The sequence below is a fragment of the Melanerpes formicivorus genome, unplaced genomic scaffold, assembly GCF_026170545.1.
Source record: "Melanerpes formicivorus ecotype bairdi unplaced genomic scaffold, bMelFor1.0.p_v2 SCAF_11, whole genome shotgun sequence".
NCBI classification, from domain to species: Eukaryota; Metazoa; Chordata; class Aves; order Piciformes; family Picidae; genus Melanerpes; species Melanerpes formicivorus.
In genome coordinates, this window is record NW_027142363.1 from 16,158,346 (window position 1) to 16,178,981 (window position 20,636).

At 40.9% G+C, this 20,636-nt stretch overlaps 1 protein-coding gene across 5 annotated transcripts in view; it reads right to left on the reverse strand.

Moving 5' to 3' along the window:
- Positions 1-20,636, reverse strand: part of POU2F1 (POU class 2 homeobox 1) — a 125,896-nt gene that overhangs the window by 10,534 nt on the left and 94,726 nt on the right. For 4 of the 5 annotated variants that reach the window (XM_068144669.1, XM_068144665.1, XM_068144668.1 and 1 more), the window contains 4 exons: positions 19,175-19,301; positions 9,544-9,638; positions 6,520-6,693; positions 1,634-1,775 (listed from right to left, as the gene is read on the reverse strand). In XM_068144669.1, coding sequence (XP_068000770.1) covers positions 1,634-1,775; positions 6,520-6,693; positions 9,544-9,638; positions 19,175-19,301 — 538 coding nt within the window. The remainder of the gene's footprint in view (positions 1-1,633; positions 1,776-6,519; positions 6,694-9,543; positions 9,639-19,174; positions 19,302-20,636) is intronic. The other variant, XM_068144666.1, reaches the window with a different exon arrangement.

Sequence of the window (20,636 nt, forward strand, 5' to 3'; positions counted from 1 at the left end):
CTCAATGCTATGCAGTTCTACCAAACAGCCTACACTGCTAGCAGCTCCCCCCTCTTTGCTTGTCAAGGTCTATAGCTGTCAAGGCCTAATCTGGTCTTTTTCGGTTCCACAAAATAGCAAAGAGAGAATACACTGGACTCCACTTGGTAGCAATGCAAAATAACCAACAAGCAGGTTCCAGCAAGGAATTTAAACAACATGATAAATTATGGCTGGAGGTCACTCACTGCACTGGAGTCTGTGGCTAATAAGAAGTTGTCAAAGTTTACAATGTCTAAGATCATTCTAGTAGGCTCAAATGGGCAAGTACATTCAGTCCATTACTTTCTACATTATTTTTGTTCCACAATGGTAACCATAAATATGCTGAAACCCCTCTCCATCCTGAAAACCCTACACAATGAGCTGAGTTATGTAATATTGCATTCTCCAGCACTCCAATGCAATGTAATGGAATGCAATGCTTTTACTTAAGAGCAGCCTTTAAAATAATTTGAATCATCTTCTAAAGATTTTCATGAAAACTGAATCAAAGCCAAAGAGAATGGTTCTCAACTTACAGGCTGTGAAGGCCTCTGACACTGTTTACCAATCTTTAACTTTACAGACCCAAGCATTTCTCCAGGCTAGCACAAAAAGCAAACTTTGACATTCCTTGCAGCATCACCCATTATTGCTGGAAGGTGTAGGGACTGTTAGACTGTGGATGAGAGTACTCAGTGTGAAGATCTTTATGTTTTCTATCCCAGATTTAAATTACCTGAAGGTAACATCCCTGTCAGCACAACAACAGAATGACACCTCCTTGGTTTCAGTGCAGGACAAATTTTCAATGCTGCATCCAATTACGCTCAAGATTTCAGAGAACACTGTTGGTGCCAACATAAAGATCTCTCCAATACAGGTAAAAATAAGAAGGCACACACCATTCCTGCCATCTGTTTAGCAGATCCATCAGTTTTGTACTACATACAGTTGTATACTTAGAAGAAAAATCTACCTGACAGCATTTTCTATCCTAAGGCCTAGCACCAACATCCAAGCTCCTTTTGCTGGTGAAAAACCAACAAACCAACCAACCCAAAACATAAAAACCCACCACCAACACAGACATCACAAGTTAACTTATGTCCTAGGGAAAAGTGATTCTGGGAGGAAAAAGCAAAACCTAATCCACTTCTCTGTGGGGTGAAAGAGAGTGTTTGTATGGACCTTTGGAGAGAGGTAAAAAGAATGCACACAGGGCTGTGGGAGGAGGTGAATGCAACAAGCTCTGCCTACTGGAACAACAACCATGCAACCCTCTCTCTATGATACATCTGAAAAAGAAAGCTAGAAGAGGATTAGAAGTTATATGCATTAACATACACGAAGGAAGAAAACCATGACACGTTATTCCTCACTCTAAGCAAATATTCAGCTGGCTGCAGAACACAATTCTGAAAGTTTTCATTTTGGATGCGTACAGGCACATGAAAAGGGATGTATGGACCTATACACTCATTCATTGCATGGACAAAGCCTAGTAGAGGCGTCATAAAACCGTAAGGGCACAAACGAAGCAGTTTTACAGGGTTCTTCAAAATCCTACTGATTTTGGTAGGCTGGTGAAGAAATACACAGACTCATTCACCTGCATCATTGAGCCACTTTTCCAGAAGTGGCTTTAACTTGCACATGTTCTTAAAGCTGAGGTTCAAGGCTTCAAAGCGAGAGATGGTAGTTTGGCTGAAGTCATTTCCATAGAGTTTGCCCATAGCGAGCCCAACATCACCCTGGACAAAGAAAGAGAAAAAAGGAATTCACTAACATAGGCACTTCCAAAGCAAGGAATCCTGGTACATTCTTGTGTTCTCTTAGTGACTCCGCTGCTGCATGGGATTTCAGTCTCACAGAAGCTTGCTTGGTGCTACCAGGATTCATGCTAATGCAAATAATCATAAAGAAATGTCAAAGCTCAGTCAGTTTAACCATGCAACTCTTTCAAGGAAATCCTTGATGCTTTGTCATCTTAGCATTATCACTGAGCAGAACATTCCACTGAATATTAACCTGGATTTGTTTTTTCTTAGGTATTTAAAATAAGTAAAGGCCAAGCTCTCTTTAGGAGCAGAAGTATATGCATATTTCACACCAAAGGAGAAAGGTTCAAGTAAGCAGAAAAGCAATGAATTCAAGTACTCAAATTAGTCCAAAACACTCTTTTAAAGATGTCTGCAAACATATATATCACATTTAAATCGATGCAAATATATTCCTGTCTGAACTTCTAGTATCTTTTGAGGTTCAAACCAAACTTCTCCCCACAGATAAACGTTTCGGAGCAGGTGTGAAGTTGAACCATTTCAAATAATGACTAACTGTAGTCTTTACTACCATTACCCATCAGCCAAAACTGTATTCCTGAGATTTGCAGACTGATGGTCATCTATTTACATCTGTCATTGCTTTTCAAAGCTCAATTTTAGTCACCTATCAGGTATTCTGCTTATTCTAACATATATATGTATGTATACATATACTTCCATGCAGTTGACACTCAGAAATTCCCTTCTTTCTTGTGGCCATTAAAACACCATCATGTTTTCTTGTTTTGTTTTAAGGCTGGAAGGTCCTGCCCTTTGAAAACATTTATTACTATTCTTTAAGTATGCTCTTTGGTCTAAAGTAGTTTAATTCAGTCTTATCTTTTTTAACACCAAACCCCCACCAAAAGTCTAGAAGAAGAGAGCAAAAAACTTGAGCATAGTTAGTGGAGTTTAATTGCAAGTGGGTTAGTTGGACAGTGCATAAAACTTGCTTTCTTTCCTTTTAAGGTCAGATCCACAACCACAGCTTGATGCAAGTACTCTAAAAGCATGCAGAGTGGCCATACACAAGCGAGGAAGAAAACCTTTGGAAAGCTAAGTAAATCATGCAGGTTGCACAAAGAAAACAATTTCCTCCCTAGAAAAAGAACAGAACAATTGGTTTGTATGCCCTTCAATCAGAGGAAATGTGGGAACTCACATTTATATGCCAGATCTCACATTTATACTTCTACACATATGCTAAGATACCATGCATTTAAAAACTGCTAAATCATTCCAAGAGAAGTAACTCTATGGGGTTTATATGAACTACTCTAGAGATAAGTGATTTATGTCTTGGCAGGAAAGCGATAGGCAATTTGTTCCAGTCCCTTAACTGAATTAATTCTGCTATCTATGTTGTTCACAGGATCACAGGATGTTAGGGGCTGAAAGGGACCTCTGGAGATATTTGTGAGTCCAACCATATCATCTAGTGCAGATCACACAGGAATGCATCCAGATGGGGATTGACAGTTTCTGGAGAAGGAGATTCCAACAACCTCCTTGAGAAGTCTGTTCCAGTGCTCTGTGACCCTTACAGTAAAGAAGTTCCTCCTCATGTTGAGGTGGAACTTCCCCTGCTGTAGTTTACATCCCTTGCCCCTTGTCCTATCACAGAGTGCAACTGAGACGTGGCTGTCCCTTTCTTTCTCACACCCAGCCCTCGGATACTTATATACATTTATTAGATCCCCTCTCAGACTTCTCTTCTCCAGACTAAAAAGCCCCAAGTCTCTCAGCCTCTCCTCATAAGGCACATGGTCCAGTGCCTTAACCATCCTTGTGGCCCTCTGTTGGGACTCTCTCCATTAGATCGCTGTCCCTCTTGAACTGGGGAGCCCAGAACTGGATGCAATATTACAGGTGGGGCCTCACTAGGGCAGAGTAGAGGGGGAGGAGAACCTCCCTTGATCTGTTGGACACACTCTTCTTAAATCACCCCAGGATACCATTGGCCTTCTTGGCCACAAGGGCACATTGCTGTCCCATGGATAACTTGTTGTCCACCAGGACACCCAAGTCCTTCTCCTCCTAACCCTCACTGGTGCAGTTTATTATTCCTTCCCAGGTGCAGGACTCTGCCCTTATCCTTGTTGAGCCACAATAGGTTCCTCTTTGCCCAGCTCTCCAGTCTGTCCAGGTCTCACTGAATGGCTTCACAGCCTTCAGGTCTCATCAGCCAAGTCTCCCAGTTTGGTATGGGCAGCAAACTTGCTGAGCAGACACTCTTTCTGCCTGTCCCATCATCAATGTCATAGATAAAGAGGTTGAACAGCGCTGGACCCAGCACTGATCCCTGGGTGACTATGCTAGTTACAGCTCTCCAGCTGGAGTTTGCACCACTGATCACCACTCTTTGCACACTATTGTGTAACCACTTCCTAATCCATCTGTTCTTCTATCCCACACCTCCTGAGCTCGCTCACAAGGATGTTATGGGAGGCAGTGTCAAGAGCCTTGCTAAGGTCAAGGTAGACTACATTTACTGGTCTCCCTGCATCTACCCATTCAGTTATGACATCATGGAATGCTATCAGATTAGTGGAACATGATTTCCCCTTGGTAAATCCATGCTGACTACTCCTGAGAACCTTCCTCTCTTCCAAGTGCCTAGAGGTGACCTCCATCATTTTTCCAGGGATGGAGGTGAGGCTGACTGGTCTATAGTTTCCTGGTCTTACTAACATTTGCAGTCTAATTTATATTGAATAGTTAACCATTTCTTTGTCAATAGTTTCAGTGTCAAAAGGTGGCAGCATTTCAGCTGCAGGCAAAGGAATGTATATAATACTATACAATACAGGGATGAGGATGTCCATTGTGTCTCTGTATGTTGAACATGGAGACACTTTGAAGAAAAGCAATTAAACAAAAGGACTTAATTCCATCATCCACTTTTCAGGCTGGGAGAAGTGACACAGCATCTGAAATTCCAGACCTGTTATATTGTTCACAAGGAAGAATGTAGCAAGTGATTAGTTTGCCATGCAAACTAAATCTTACAACTATTTTTTGAAAGGCAGGGGTGGTGTGAATCTGAGAAAGCTTACAGTGCCACTGGAAACAGTTGTTTTTCTCTGAAAGATAATCTATTTATCCAACTACAGGAAAACAAAGCACTAGGGTCTCTAATTATCATCCAACTGTGGCATTATGTAGAAGTTACCAGAACTGCTTATACACATACCAACTATCTCAAAGTCGGACAGAAATGATTAAATGCATTTTTATCACTTTCTCAAGATGTCTTTGTTTAAGCTCCAATGCAAATACTCAGATGTGAGCCTGAGCAGATGTGTTCATTTTCCCTCACCGTGAAAATTCAAACCTGGCTCAGCAAATAAGGGTTAACTCATAACTTCAAAAATCTAGTTGAACCTTTTTAATCATCTCACAGCGGGGCAGATTAACCATTATAGGCTAAAGAACTACATGAACCTCCTCTGTCAGGCTGTAGGGAAGCTATTGTATTGTACTCTATTCTAGCTTTTGTGTGTGTCCGTATTTCTGTGCCTCCCTCTAGCGGAAAGAAAGGAGGGAAGGAGGCACACATGCCAGCAAAATGCACTTCATTATACTAAGAACATTCTGTTCTTGAGTTATAATTAACGTGCTGCCAGGAACTTTCACTGTAAACCCCAATTTTTCAAACATTTAGGACTTTGCTGGAAAAATAAATCTGACTTTAGCACATACTTCCAGCTAGAGCAGATGTACTTATTCCAGGGAGAAACAGGGGACAAATGTTATGTTGGACTGACTGCTCTGACCTCAGACTTTGAAATACTTCCTTTGTTTTTTTGCATGCTATTTCTCCCAGCAGAAACCTGTCCATGCTTACCACAGACTTGTGTCAAAAGTAAATGTCTACCTAGATTGATATGCTAATTTTGCAGGGGAAAAAATATTGTTGTTATTAATATAACAAACTGTGTAACAATGAATAATAAGGACTCTCGGATCCAAGCAGCATCTCCCTTCAACAGAAGAAAATGAACATATAAATGCACGTTGTACTTTTAATTGCACTCCTTATTCAATCATTTTCAACTAAGCTCCAGATTACTTTTCTTCTGCAATATGGGTTATTTCTGAGCTTTAAGGAAACCAAAACAAACCACAATTCCAGCTCACTTCTGTAAGGAGAAAAACTTCAAAGGTTACATTCTTTTCAGGTTTTGTTTAGGAACCTCAGTAAAAGCATTAAATATAGAAATCATTGATGTTTAATAGGAAAATACACTTGAGAGAGAAAATCCCTTTGACATCCAAAGCAGCTCCACAGTTGTGCTACGCTTTTTAAACACACAGAGCAGCTAATTGTGCTCTATGATTTTTGGAACTTTGTACTTCTGAAGGCAGCTTTAAAGTGCTTTGTCCCATTCATTTTACACCCTATAGAATGAATAGTGCACATGCAATGACATCTGGAGCTGGTAAATGCACATACCTGCTGGGAAAATGGCTATGCTTTAAAACCAACAGGGAAGTAAGAAGGATGTATGACTTTTTCTGTTATTTCTTAGAAATCCCCTACATAAAGGCCAGAGCATAACCCTATTTAAGAAGATTCTCCCAGGAAAAGGTGGAATTGCAGTCTCCCTCCAGACTTGAAAGATGAGACCTCCGATTCCACACTGGTAGGCACTAAGGTACACAGTCTCACCTGAGTGAATCCAAGTTTGATCCGTCTTTGTTTGAAAGTCTTGGCAAACTGCTCAAGCTCCTCAAGGTCACTGGGCTCCTCCAAGCTGGGAGTGTCGATTCGCTTTGGTGTTGACTGGCTCTGTGGAAGTGGCTGAATGGGGGTCGCTGCTATTGTGCGTGTTGGGGTTGCTGGCTATTAAGACAGAGAGCAAGGGATAGATGGAAATCAGACTCAACAGAATGATCAGGAAAAATTAAATTCAAAAAAATGCATGGGAGGTTTCTGTGAGAAAGATCAATGAATTTGACATTTCCAGCAATCTGAAAGTTCCTCCAATTTATTTACATTCCTCTCAAGAACAAGTAATCACAATTCAGAAAACTACATTAGTATGACAGACTTTTAAAGGCTCTGTCAGAACCAATTAAAGACAAGTAAGAGATGTTCAATGCAGCAGATAACCAAAAGCTTTCACTCGCTTCAGAAGCTTCTCAAAGAAAGACTGAACATTCTTACTTGATGTAGCTCTAGCATTTATAGACAGCTTGGCATTCATCCCCTTTTAATCATTTTAAAATTGAGTTTATTGCTTGTGTGAGGTAGAAGACTGTCATCAGCCCAAAAGATTCAAGCCTTCTATTTAATCTTGGAACAGTGAGCACACGGAGGTGCAGCAAATATGGCAAGCTAACTCTAACATTGTTTCTTGTGACTGACTCAACTCCTCCAGTACAAAACAACTAGATCTTCCTCTAACCCTCCTGTTGATACTTAGAATCATAGAATCAATAAGGTTGGAAAAGACCTCAGAGATCACCAAGTCCAACCTATCACCCAACACCTCATGACTAACTAAACCATGGCTTCAAGTGCCACATCCAATCCTCTTTTGAACACCTCCAGGGATGGTGACTCCACCACCTCCCTGGGCAGCACATCCCAATGGCCAATTACTCTTTCTAGGAAGAACTTTCTCCTCACCTCCAGCCTAAACTTCTCCTGGTGCAGCTTGAGACTGTGTCCTCTTGTTCTGATGCTGGCTGCCTGGGAGAAGAGACCAACCCCCACCCAGCTACAACCTCCTTTCAACTAGATGTGGGGAGCAAGAAGGTCTCCCCTGAGCCTCCTCTTCTCCAGGCCAAATAACCCCAGCTCCCTCAGCCTCTCCTCACAGGGCTGTGCTCCAGACCTCTCCCCAGCCTCATTGCCCTTCTCTGGACACATTCAAGTGTCTCAATGTCCTTCTTAAATTGAGAAGCCCAGAACTGGACACAGGACTCAAGGTGTGGCCGAACCAGTGCTGAGTACAGGTGCAGGATGACCTCCCTGCTCCTGCTGGCCACACTATTCCTGATGCACGCCAGGATGCCAAGTAAGAGTAAGAATGGATGTACTGGTGATACAAGAAATTAAACAATAGCAACCTGTAAAAAATAACTCCTTTAGGTCCTATTTTACTTCTATACAAAGGGCTCATTTTCTGGAGAGGTCACACGAGGTTAACTGTTCCTGAACACCAGAGTACCAGAGCATTGTGCTATGCAGCAATAGTAAGAATCTGAATAAAACTGACCATCATAGCAAGTATTCACAGATAAATAAAACGTATCAAGATCTGGTATTGCACAGTTCAGGCTTTATATGCACCTGGAAGCATTTTTGAGTGCCTAAATCTGTCACAGATTCATGAGATGCAGTGACAAATTGTTTCCTTTGGTTAATTTCTATCCAGTTCCTCTGAGGCTCTTACATAAAGGTGACTTCATGCTTTTATGTCTTGCGCCCAGCTCTGAAACTGCAGACTCCTTTAGGGGAAATAAGAACAGGCTCAAGTCTAGCCAACTCTACAGCACTATGCAAAGTATATGCAAAGGTCCAGAAATGGGTGCTCTGAAAGAAATGGCCTGTGTATCGCTGAGCCTTCACAGAGCTCTTTAGGTTGCTTTTCTCCTGGGTTAGTGCAGTATTTTGCAGCGCACAACAGATGGTAGAGGGAGGTCAGGATCTCTAACTCCATTACTTGAGAAATAATGTGATCACATATGATCTTTCTAGGATTGCAGATGTATGTGCCACCATAAAGGGGTTTAATATTTTTTAATCTCCATTAAACACAGAGGGTAATTACTGCAGTGCCTCTTTCCTGACTTCATCACCTTTCTATAATTTATTTTCTCTAGGTAGTTTTGGCAGGCCTTTGTAATTCAAGTATAAACTTTAGTAGGGAGTCATGCTGCTTGCTCAGGTATGAGCTAGAGAGATGAGACAAACAGACTTTTCAACATGGTGTATAAAAAGTGCTATAGGTGGTATAATAGAAAATACAGTCTTCTAAGGCTCTGATAGACTCAAGCATCTTATAGACTAAAAAACTCTTATATGTAACCAAGTTGGCAAGAAGATACTGTAAGATGTTACATGGTATTTGAGAAACAGCTTGCAGTCATGTAACTAAACTGCAGAGCAAAACCCAGAATAAAGCAAGACTAAATTAGCAGGCATATGCAACCTTAAAATTGCTTCTCTTAGCCTGAAAGCTTAGTTCTAGAACTTTAGAACTTAAATACTTTAAGATATATCTAATTGAATATTTTAATGCATTTCTAATATTCTCTTCACTTCATGGAAGGCAACTAGCAATGACTTATCAACCATAGTAAAACAACAAGGCTACAAGGCTGCAATAATGATAGATCACCACTGCAACCTTTTGACAGTAATCCTCCTTTTCAGCTTCCTAGGCAGCCCTCTCTGATTTTCACAAATTAGTAGATTATCCAAGAAAGCCTTAGAATAAATCAAATTATCCTTTAGTGGCCTTGAACTCAAGATATTTAGAATTTAGAAAGTTAAAGGCACGAAAAGAGGCATGTTAGGGTAGAAACTACAAAACTGAAGTTACTGATACTGAATCTATCTACAGAGACAAGCTCACAATTACTGCAAGGGTATCTACTATGGTAACTAATACAAAGGGTCCATTTGCTTGCCACAGTTTAAATCCTTTTAAAGCAACTCATGAACTGTAGAGAGAAGCCTTACCTGCGAGGCAAGGGTGATGCTTGGCTGAGACTGCAGGAGGTTGGCTTGGCTTTGCTGAGGTAGTTGCGTTAAAAGATTCTGCGCTTGCAGGAGACCTGGGACAGAGAAAAGGGTGGGTTTAGTTTGTCATTGTAAAAAGGCTAAAGCATGAAGTGACATGAAACAAGGCTCTTGCCCAACAATGAAAGCTATACAAATTTTGAGAAGCCAGCCTTCATTTCACTTCATGCATTCACATTTTGGGATTTTCAGTTCAAAACCCCCTTGCATTTTCCCAAAGTGCATGTGGTGACAGAAGGATAAAAGAGAAGTCTGTATTAGTCTCCTCTGCAGAAGGTTTGTAATGATCAAGGTTATCCCAGTTCTGTGTGCAGGAATCATGTATTGCCCCTTTCATCTTGCAGATTTTGGGTATACCTTTTCTGGCAATGAACAAATGATCAAGAATTAGGGAACCATAAAAATAGCCAAATGAACACTCATCAGACCAAATCCAACACCTGAATACTAAAGAAGACCACATACTCAGCTCCTTTACCACCCTTGTTCCTCTTCATAACACCCCATTCCAGCTGCCTATCAAGACAGCAACTTTCTCTGGCAACCTTAGGCAGACCACATAAGATGACAAAATAGAATCACAGGATCATAGAATCAATAAGGTTGGAAAAGACCTCAGAGATCTTCAAGTCCAACCTATCACCCAACACCTCATGACTAACTAAACCATGGCTTCAAGTGCCATGTCCAATCCCCTCTTGAACACCTCCAGGGATACGGACTCCACCACCTCCCTGGGCAGCACATTCCAATGGCCAATTACTCTTTCTGGGAAGAACTTTCTCCTCACCTCCAGCCTAAACTTCCCCTGGTGCAGCTTAAGACTGTGACCTCTTGTTCTGGTGCTGGCTGCCTGGGAGAAGAGACCAACCCCCACCTGGCTACAACCTCCCTTCAGGGAGTTGTAGAGAGCAAGAAGGTTTCCCCTGAGCCTCCTCTTCTCCAGGCTAAACAACCCCAGCTCCCTCAGCCTCTCCTCACAGGGCTGTGCTCCATACCTCTCCCCAGCCTCGCAGCCCTTCTCTGGACATGTTCAAGTGCCTCAATAGCCTCCTTAAATTAGCCTGCATAACATCCTTTTAGTTGAAATAAAGACAGAATATCTTCAAAAAGATCAGGTAAGGTACTGAACACTGCTTAAATTGTACAAATATAATCAGCATTACACTAAATGTATGAAACACCTTGCTATTATGGAAAGATGACAACATTAAAGAACAGTTGGGGCCGACGCAACCAGTATACACAATATGCTGTCATTTTATAAGTAAATCCTTTTATAGCCCAGTACTACTTGTATGGTTTATTAAATGTATTAGGAAATTGAGATACAGGTTTACAGGTATGTATTTTAACTAGAAATAATTTGATTTTATTTAAACTTTTTTTTTTCCCCTGTCACTGAAGTTTATACACTTTAAAGCAGTAAGCATCTTGACAAAGATATACCTACAGTTAGTCGACTCCCTCAATTTTATTGCGTTAAGTATTTCTACTATTCTTTAGGTAACTCCTAGCTATGACTATCAACTTCTCCTATAAGAATTTAAGAGCCTAATAAAGCTATTTAATAGGTATCTCTGATATACTGAGTTCCCAAAACCAGGGAGGAACAATGGCACAACAGATGAACACTACGGACAAAACACCAAGTACCACCTAAATTCTGTAATTGGAGTTTGCCCTGGTCTGTTGCAGCTCATCAGCTGGCCAATCAATCACAGCACATGACTGATGGCCACTCACCTTTTAGCAGAATACAGGTCAGGGGCACAAAAATTTTGCACTTCATAAATACCAAGTGAGAAACTGGATGTTCTATGCAAGGTTAAGGAAATAAGACTGATTACTCAGTTTGGCAGCAATAGAGTTAATTTTCTACACAGTAAATGGTGTGGGGGCTACGATTTGGATTTGTGCTGGAATCAGGGTTGGTAATTCAGGGATGTTTTATTTACTGCTGAGCAGTGGTTACATAGAGTCACCCCAGTGAGTAGGCTGGGGGTGCACTGAGGGGACACAGCTGGGACAACTGACTCCAGCTGATCAAAAGGATATTCAACATGATACACTCAGCATATAAAGCAGAGGAAAGGAGGAGAGGAGTGAAGGCAATATGCATGTGTTACAGCATTCCGTCCTCCTAAGTCACAGTTGTGTGTGATGGAGCCCTGCTTTCCTGGAAATGGCTGAACACTTGCCTGCTGATGGGAAGTAGTGAATGAATTCCTTGTTTTGTTTTGCTTTGCTTGCGTGTGTGGCTTCTGCTTTGCCTATTAAACTGTCTTTATCTCAACACACGTTTTCTCATATTTACTCTTCCAGTTCTCTCCCCCATCCCATCTGGGGGAGAGAGGGAGTGAGAGCAAGCAATTGTGTGATGCTTGGTTACCACCTGGGGTTAAACCACATCAAATGAGAAGGATGGAGCAAATATATCCTGTATGAGGGATACACAACTACAGAACTGTCTCCTGACAAGGATATTACAGTTATTTTTGTGTTGGGTTTTTTTCCCTCCACAGTGTGTTGAATATTTATTTTAAATAGAACATGTTGCTATGAAAATGCCCAAGACTTACAGAAGATAACCAGCTGCTTATGCAACATAATAGCACAGCACAGACAACTATGTAAATTTGCTTTGCACCACATAATCAACATGTTCCAGCTGTGGTTTTGAAAATTAGAATAGAATAAAGAATGGAGAAGAGCAGGGAAGAGCATAGAGCAGGGAAGAGCATAGAGCAGGGAAGAGCATAGAGCAGGGAAGAGCATAGAGCAGGGAAGAGCATAGAGCAGGGAAGAGCATAGAGCAGGGAAGAGCATAGAGCAGGGAAGAGCATAGAGCAGGGAAGAGCATAGACCCACAGCAAGGCAACTGATCAGCTTAAGGAACTTCCAAGACAACTACCTGCTCTTATAACGCGGCGCTTTAAGCAATCCAAATATTTGGTTCATTTGGAAGATGATTTCAGCTGCCCAAATGCAAATGTTAATTAGTGAACAGTCACCTCTAAGTGAAGAGGCCTTGCCTTTCATTTAGTGACAGTGAATTTTACCTGACAACTTAAAAGAGAAAGGGGGAAGCCATCAAACTGTCAGTACAGAGTGACAGACTAACAATGTAATAAAAAGTAGGCAGCTGAGTGATGACACTTGACCACTAGTCCACTGGTCACACCATCAATCATAAGTTACTAACTCATCTTTTGACTGTAATCAGAGTAATTAGGACTATCCTTTTGTCCTAAAAACCAAAAATCCCAGAGAATGCTTTTCCAGCAGTAAGGTTTTGCTGAAGAGCACAAGATGGCTGCACTCTTCCTCATTTTATTCTCACTTGTATGTTCTGGAATAATTATCATTGGAGGACAGTATAAAATATTCTGAACATGCTTAATTGGCTTAGTTTTTATATTTTTACTATCCTATTTGAGAAATACTGATAAAAGGCATCTCAGGCAGAAACTAGAGTAAGAATGAATTAATTCAACCTGCAGCTGACTGAAGTAACGATCGTGGGTGATGCTGTTTTGGCAAAGCAAGCATCTCTGCCACCAGTTTACTGGCTTTTCAGACAGTTGCCATGCACACACTCTAGGGTCTTGTGGGCTTCCTTGGGAGGACAGCTGCAGCTCTGCTCTTTTCAGACATGACTTATACTATTCTAAGCTTCACTTTTGTGGGTTGGTGGGTTTATTTTCTGAGGAGAAACTACTGGTTCCTACTTGAAGTGGCTTAACTTACAGGGCATATTGCACAGCTTTCCAAATACAGAGCAAGTCCAAAACCTTTACTCAACAGCTGAGATACTGGTACTTCTAACTTTACTGTTTCCTTATGGACTCATATTGCCATCAGCACAGTTGAGCATCTTTGTGGGTGAATTGCCTAGCTTACTGTGGGACAGGAATGCAGGCTGATTGAGTGGCTTTGAGACCAAGGTCATTCCCAACCAGCAGGAGTTTGTGTTAAATGAAGACTTGTGAAGCCAGCCTGCCAACAGCTGAAGGAGGGAGTCAAGACAGCAGTCCTCTTTTGGCTTAAATTGATGAAACAAGGCTAAAGTAATATAAGCACCCAATTTCAAAGCAGATTTTGATGGCTAGAGTGCCCAAGAAAGACCTTGGCCTATTTAACTGCAATTTTAATAAAGTTAAAACCCCTCTGAACACTACTGAACCAAACCGAGTTACATGCTGAACGGTCGTTATGCTACTCGACTCTCTCCCCAAATCATGCTAAATGTCACCCAGAAGGCAGTGACAGCCAGGGTTAGGGTATAAAACTCAAGAGGAATGTGTAGGAGCACTGCACTGGCATCAGGGCCAGTAGCAAGAGGTGCTGGTGCAGAAGCAGCAGTTGGGAAGGAAAGAGCCCTCTTCCAACTCACATGATTTTTTGTATCTACAAGAAATATTGTACTTGTATACTTAATAGAGGTAGTATTTCTAATCCTCTTTGGGCTCTGGGACCCCAGTGGGGCTACTGCATTAGAGAAAGACCTACAGATCAGCTACATGACAATCCATAAGAATGACTGCATAGAGGTATGATAAAAGTATGGTACTTGATAGGCATTTGATGTGTTTGGTTTTTTTAATAGTCAATGTAAATGCATCTGCCATCATCCAGGACTTTTCCTGTAATGTCTATGAATAGCATGAATAATCACCAACCCCAAAAAAATCTCTTCCTGTCAGTCAACAGTCCCCAAGGACTGATCTAGGGTTCTGTTTTTACTGTCCAAAATTAAACAAAAGCTAAACCAAACTTTCAAGTGCAGATTTTTCCAGTATAATTGCTTTAAATTTGGCCCAGAAGCATAACACATAATTCATCCCTAACTGATCTCCCAAAAGAGGGAATTCTTCAAAGAGCTTGACTGCTTTTTCTCTGTCAAAGCTGTTCATCTTCTCACACACATATCCTGGAAGTTAGCTTGCAAGACAAAGCCATTACAGAGTTATAATTTGTTCAACAAGACACAACTGCAAAAGATGGAAGGGCGTCACATCACATATCACATACAGTGCCATTTGTTAACTTTGTTGATGCTACAAAACTTCTGGGCACTTTGGGGTACTTCATTTTATCAAGTCCAGATCTTCTGAAATGGGGACTTACAGTTGGAACTGGAATCCAACACAGAAGAAAAAGTAGTAACTTACACAGTCCTACAGACCTGTTCCACTGGGACATTAAGCTGCTGCACCTTGCGCAGTATTCAGGGACCCTTTGAGATCAGTGGAAAAACATAAGGCAAACGTGCTGGTGAACTGCAGTTTGAAAGTGTATCAATTGAGTGATCCATGCAAAAGGTGCTACCACACTACTTCAACTTAAGTGAACATCTTTACCCATTGATGCCATTTGGATGGCTAGAAGCAAAGGCTATACTTCAAAGGAATGAAATGCTTATTATTTACTGTCCTCTATCTTGGTCATGAGTATTTGCAACACAGGGAAAAGAGTCATCATTCAAATCACTTCTTCCAAGCTCTCCCCTCTTATCTGGGGAATGAGCTTGAGTCAGCTACATTTCAGTCAACTGCTGTGTCAATAAATGTGCTGTCATTACGAGTCTCTTGACAATGAAGAGCTTGGTCTCCTCACGTGCATATTGAGGGTTCAAAGCACTGTCACCTGGTTCCCACAGCATATTACCATCAAACTGAGGAGGATTCCTGTAAGGGCCACAGGCATGCAATCTCAGATGACATATTTCTCCATTACAAATTTAATGAATCTGAGGCAACTTCAGGTATCTCATCTATCCTCACACTGGGTGAGGGAGCTGCATTCTGGTTCAGCAGAGGCCAGCATGGTAGGTGCCAACGTTCAGTATCCACTATCCTGTTTCAAAAGCGTGTTTGGTTTGGGTTCTTTTGGGGTGATTATTTTTAATGATACAAGTGAAGACTCAATGTCTGTAGGACAAGTATACATGAAGAGAAAGGACTAGATTTGACCTGCTATCATCATCCCAGGCTACATTTTTACAATAAACAAGTGAAATAAAGTTTTTAATAATGAACAGTAATAATTTCAGAACGGGTAGGTCCAGTTTTAATGCAGGAAGCTATTAGCTTCTCTTTCACAATTGTCTTTCTGGATACTTTAAGTACTGCTTCTAAACCTCCTTGACAAAAAAGATGCAGTGTTTTCTCATACCCTAGCTTCTGTTTGCAAGATTAATTTAAAGGAAGTATAGTACCATTTCCCCTCTCCATTCAGATAGTCATCAATATGATTTTCACTGGCAATATCTTATGAGCAGAAAGGCAAACTGATGAGGGTAATGTTTTTAAGCAGCAGCTATAATTGTAGCAAAGGATATTGAATTGATTATTCTAGAGACAAATCTATTAGATACAAGAGGTATTAAAAACTGTACAAGGTGCTTCTTTCCTGCTGTGACTTTAACAATAATATAGGGATAATAATTGCTCCAAGTAAGAAATTATTTCAAATTTCTATTTCCATTCAATCTTCTGCATATCTGCTGAGGCTTGAAACAATTCCTTCAGTTATGATGGTACCTATTACAAGTCATGAAAACAGGAACTCTGCAATATGTTTCACAGAAGCCACTGAATAACAAGAAATCACATGGAAAAGGAAGATGATTATGTTAGACACATGGCAGTGGATTTATGGGGAGAATTTCACATCTGCTGCTGTGATCTATGAGTGATGAAGTGATTACTTGAATGTGTCCAGAGAAGAGCAACAAGACTGGGGAGAGGTCTCAAGCACAAGCCCTGTGAGGAGAGGCTGAGGGAGCTGGGGTTGTTTAGCCTGGAGAAGAGGAGGCTCAGGGGAGACCTTCTTGCTCTCTACAACTACCTGAAGGGAGGTTGTAGCCAGGTGGGGGTTGGTCTCTTTTCCCAGGCAACCAGCACCAGAACAAGAGGACACAGTCTCAAGCTGCACCAGGGGAAGTTTAGTCTCGAGGTGAGAAGAAAGTTCTTCCCAGAAAGAGTAATTGGCCATTGGAATGTGCTGCCCAGGGAGGTGGTGGAGTCCCCATCCCTGAAGATGTTCAAAAAGGGATTGGACATGGCACTTGAAGCCATGGTTTAGTTAGTCATGAGGTGTCGGGTGATAGGTTGGACTTGATGGTCTCTGAGTTCTTTTCTAACCATATTGATTCTATGAAAGACATCAGAGTAATATCCTGATTCTTGGTATTTTAGGTATTGTTTTTCAGTCACATCAACCCCTTCCAAGAATTTAAGTATGACTGCTGATGAGTGCATTACTCTACACACCATCACCTCTTCAAGTAAAAAGTTTTTCTTCACAAAATGTTTGTGTGCTACAATTTTTCATTACAAATGCTTGTTCTTCACTTACTTCCCTCAGAATTGTTCTCTTGTATTACAAACAATGTTTCTCATTTACACAACTACCTGTCACCTATGGTCTGTAAAGCAATGCATGTCCTCCAGAATACATGGTCTATAAATCTGAATTTTCATCTTAGTTATTAAATGCATATCTACACATAAAGCTGCAAAGAGTATGAATGAGATATAAAAAAACCCCAACCCTGAATGTTCCTGGTTTTAAAAAGAAGCTCTATGCTTCAGAACATTTATTATTTTATGAAGTTGACTAATGGAGCTATAGGACAAGAACAACATGGGGGAAAAGTCAGCTGCAGCAGCAAATAACAAAATAAAAACACACACTTTCTCAATCTTGCTCATAAATAACAACACACTGTTTGAGATCTTCTAACAATAACCATGAAATACTGCAAAAAGCCAAACCAAAAAATGAGATAAGGGGTATTATGGCATACAAGTTGCTTTATCATTGGGTGCTTGTGAAGAAAATTAGATCCATTCAAGCATTTCGGTTTGGAAGGTTGTCACACACTAATGGCTTATGGTCAGAATACAGAATATAAATCTTCCTACATTTTTGTACTATTCAGTTGTCCAGGCTGCACATTACCAGTAAAACATGGTGTTTCTACACACACTGCGTCACTGAGGAGAGCAATATGCAGGTCTTAAATTGCAGCCAAGAAATCATTTTCAGAGAAGGCCCTTGAAAAAGGTACTACAAAAACCTCTTCTGGTAGTTATTCTACTTCAGAAGATTTTAAACAATCAAAAAGCCTTCCCTGCTTTCTGTAAGGCACACAAGTCCTTTTGAACGATGAATATAATTTGCCTGTTAGTTGCCTTTTTTTGTGGAGCATCTTCAGAAATTTCAGAAAGCCAGCAGAAGTCAGCTGAAAAATGAAGGCAGGTATCAATACTAGTGAGTTTTTAAAAACAATGCTTTGTGCTTGCTGTTTCCTTAGAGGAAATTATTTAAATGGAAAAAAAAAAGGGGTTGGCCTCCTCTTTTAAAGAACCTCTGAACTAAGTTTTGGTGAAATTTGGTTTCTTACAGACGAATGTTAAGCCTTTAAGTTCTGCTTCCTTTTAAGAAACAAGGACATCACTTAATGCCTCCATGAACAGCCTTTTAGCCACTTTATACCCATGCTGGTATAAAAGCTCTCCTAAATCAAGGAAAATTAATTTTGGTTAAGCTTTTGTTCAAATGTGAGACCACTGACACAGTGAGAGCGCTTTGGTTCTAGCCAAGCCATAGCACAGAAAAGGAATGACGCATGAAATATTGAAAGGAGCAGAAGAAAAGGAGGTGCACAGAGCTGCTTGATAGAGCAGCCAGGCTCTGGAGGACTCTTCAAGCACAACAAGAATTGCCTTCTGAACAAGAATCTTTGGATTTCCAGGGTTGAACAACTGAGTTCATGTCGAAGAGCAAAGCAGGGAACAGGACCACTGGACTGTATCAGTGTAAAAAGCCATGGCTAAACACAGTTTTCTGTGAGTATCAACAATTAGTACAGTGATGTATTGCAGCTTGAACACATTAGTTTCTAGAGCAAAGTTCCCCTACAACATTCTTAAGTGGTCTGGCATGCTACCACCTGCCACTGCCTTCATTTGCCTTTAGCATGTAAGCCGTACCCAGTGTACAGCCAAAATATTACATCCAGAAGTTGTTATACAAAAGCAAGTCGTCTATTTTTTTTCCCCCAAGGTGGAATTACTACTTCACTTTATGACAAAATTCACTGTACCCTCTTTAGACTTAAGGACTTTTCTAGTCTCCCACCAAGAGTATTGATTTTACAATCTTTTTCCAGTCTTAGAATTCTGTAGCCCTTTTAGCACTGACCTAATACCGATAACACGTATCCCCTCTTCCAGGCCTCCACATCCTAGGATTCTGTCTTTGAGTTTTAGAGAGCTGTTTTCTCCAACTTCTCCCATTAGGCTTACTTCTTGAGAGCCTGACCCAGAAAATTCAGGCCCTGATGCCAACAGATGTTCCCATGACATGATCTTTGAATTGGTCCCCTTGAGTAGTGAGCTATAGAGCTTTTGAAAAGGCTGAGGTCTAACACTCAGAAAAGGACAACCTATTAGAATCTTCTAATTGCAATACTGTTATTTCTCCTAACTTCAACAGCTAATGAGGGTGTACAAACCACCTCAGTTTCCTCTTCTCTAAAAAGCTGCCAAGAAGCACTTACCCTGCTGCCCCTGCGGGGTTTGTGAGATGATGAACTGTGCTGGCTGCAAGTTGGTTGTTGGATGCACCAACACAAACTGTTGCAGGTTGAGATTCTGCTGCTGAAGCTGCTGCAAGTGCTGCAAATCCTTAAGGAAACAGGGAAGGGGGAGAAAAAAAAAAAATAGAGAAACACCAAAAAAAGAGAGGGGAAATAAAAAACAAAAAACCAACACAACCCAAACATCACAAACCAGACAAAAAACAAAGGAGAAAGAAAAAGAAAGAGCTGTGTGTTAGACATGTAAGTCAGCTGTGACTCTCAACGCACCTACATTTTCTATCAGTCACCTTCTAACATTTAGGGACTAAAGTGGATGTTCAACAGCAATCCTGCTACTGAAAATCCTTTAGTCTGGCAAATTTAAGTTGCATTGTCCTTCATAAAAACTCTTTACCAAATAACCCATAAAAATATTTCTAGGATTGTTGCTGCTTTAAAACAAACAAACCACCCAACACCCCCCCCCAATCTCCCTCCCCACTAAACACAGAAGTTTTCAAATACTTCAGACTTATCAGAACCTGGAATTCTCAGACTTATGTCTTGAGTATGCAACTCTGCTAAAAAAGTCACTGTTGATAAATCGAGCTTATTGGCTGGGAACTATTTTTGTTTGTAACAACACTGTAATCAGCAACAGGAAAGTAAAAAAATCACTTCTCCCTAGTTTGTACTCTGGTTGTGCAGGTCAAATCTCAGGAAGTGGCTAGCTCAAGTAATAAATACATTTGATTAGTACTGAAACAAAATACAATAAGCTTAATGAACATGGCTATAATTAAAGGTTAAAAGGAACAACCCAAAGCACCACACTGTTGTAGAACCCTACTCTTATGTATTTAAACTGTTCTGAACTATTAATTTTCTGGAATTAACTGAATGATCTCCATGTAAATGCTAAGCCCTGGGAAACTGAGCCACCAAGAAAAATGCTTCAACAGGCTGTTTAGCTGCAGAATGAAAACACAAAGAACTGCTTAAGAATATTCCCCCCCAAAGTAGCTTTTTTTTCCCCTTTTCATCTTCTCCAAACAGGACAGCAACAAGAGTAACTGAAAGCTGAACATTTATACACAATTTATATGAGGTAACATATAAAGATAATCTAAAAGATAACATAAAAGATAATCTATGAAAACTATCCATACACATGTGTCAAATCTTTCCATCTTCCTGAGAACAAGCTGTTTTGAGGGAGCTGGGGTTGCTTAGCCTGGAGAAGAGGAGGCTCAGGGGAGACCTTCTTGCTCTCTGCAACTCCCTGAAGGGAGGTTGTAGCCAGGTGGGGGTTGGTCTCTTCTCCCAGGCAAGCAGCACCAGAACAAGAGGACACAGGCTCAAAATGTGCCAGGGGAAGTTTAGGCTGGAGGTGAGGAGAAAGTTGTTCACTGAGAGAGTTGTTAGCTGTTGGAATGTGCTG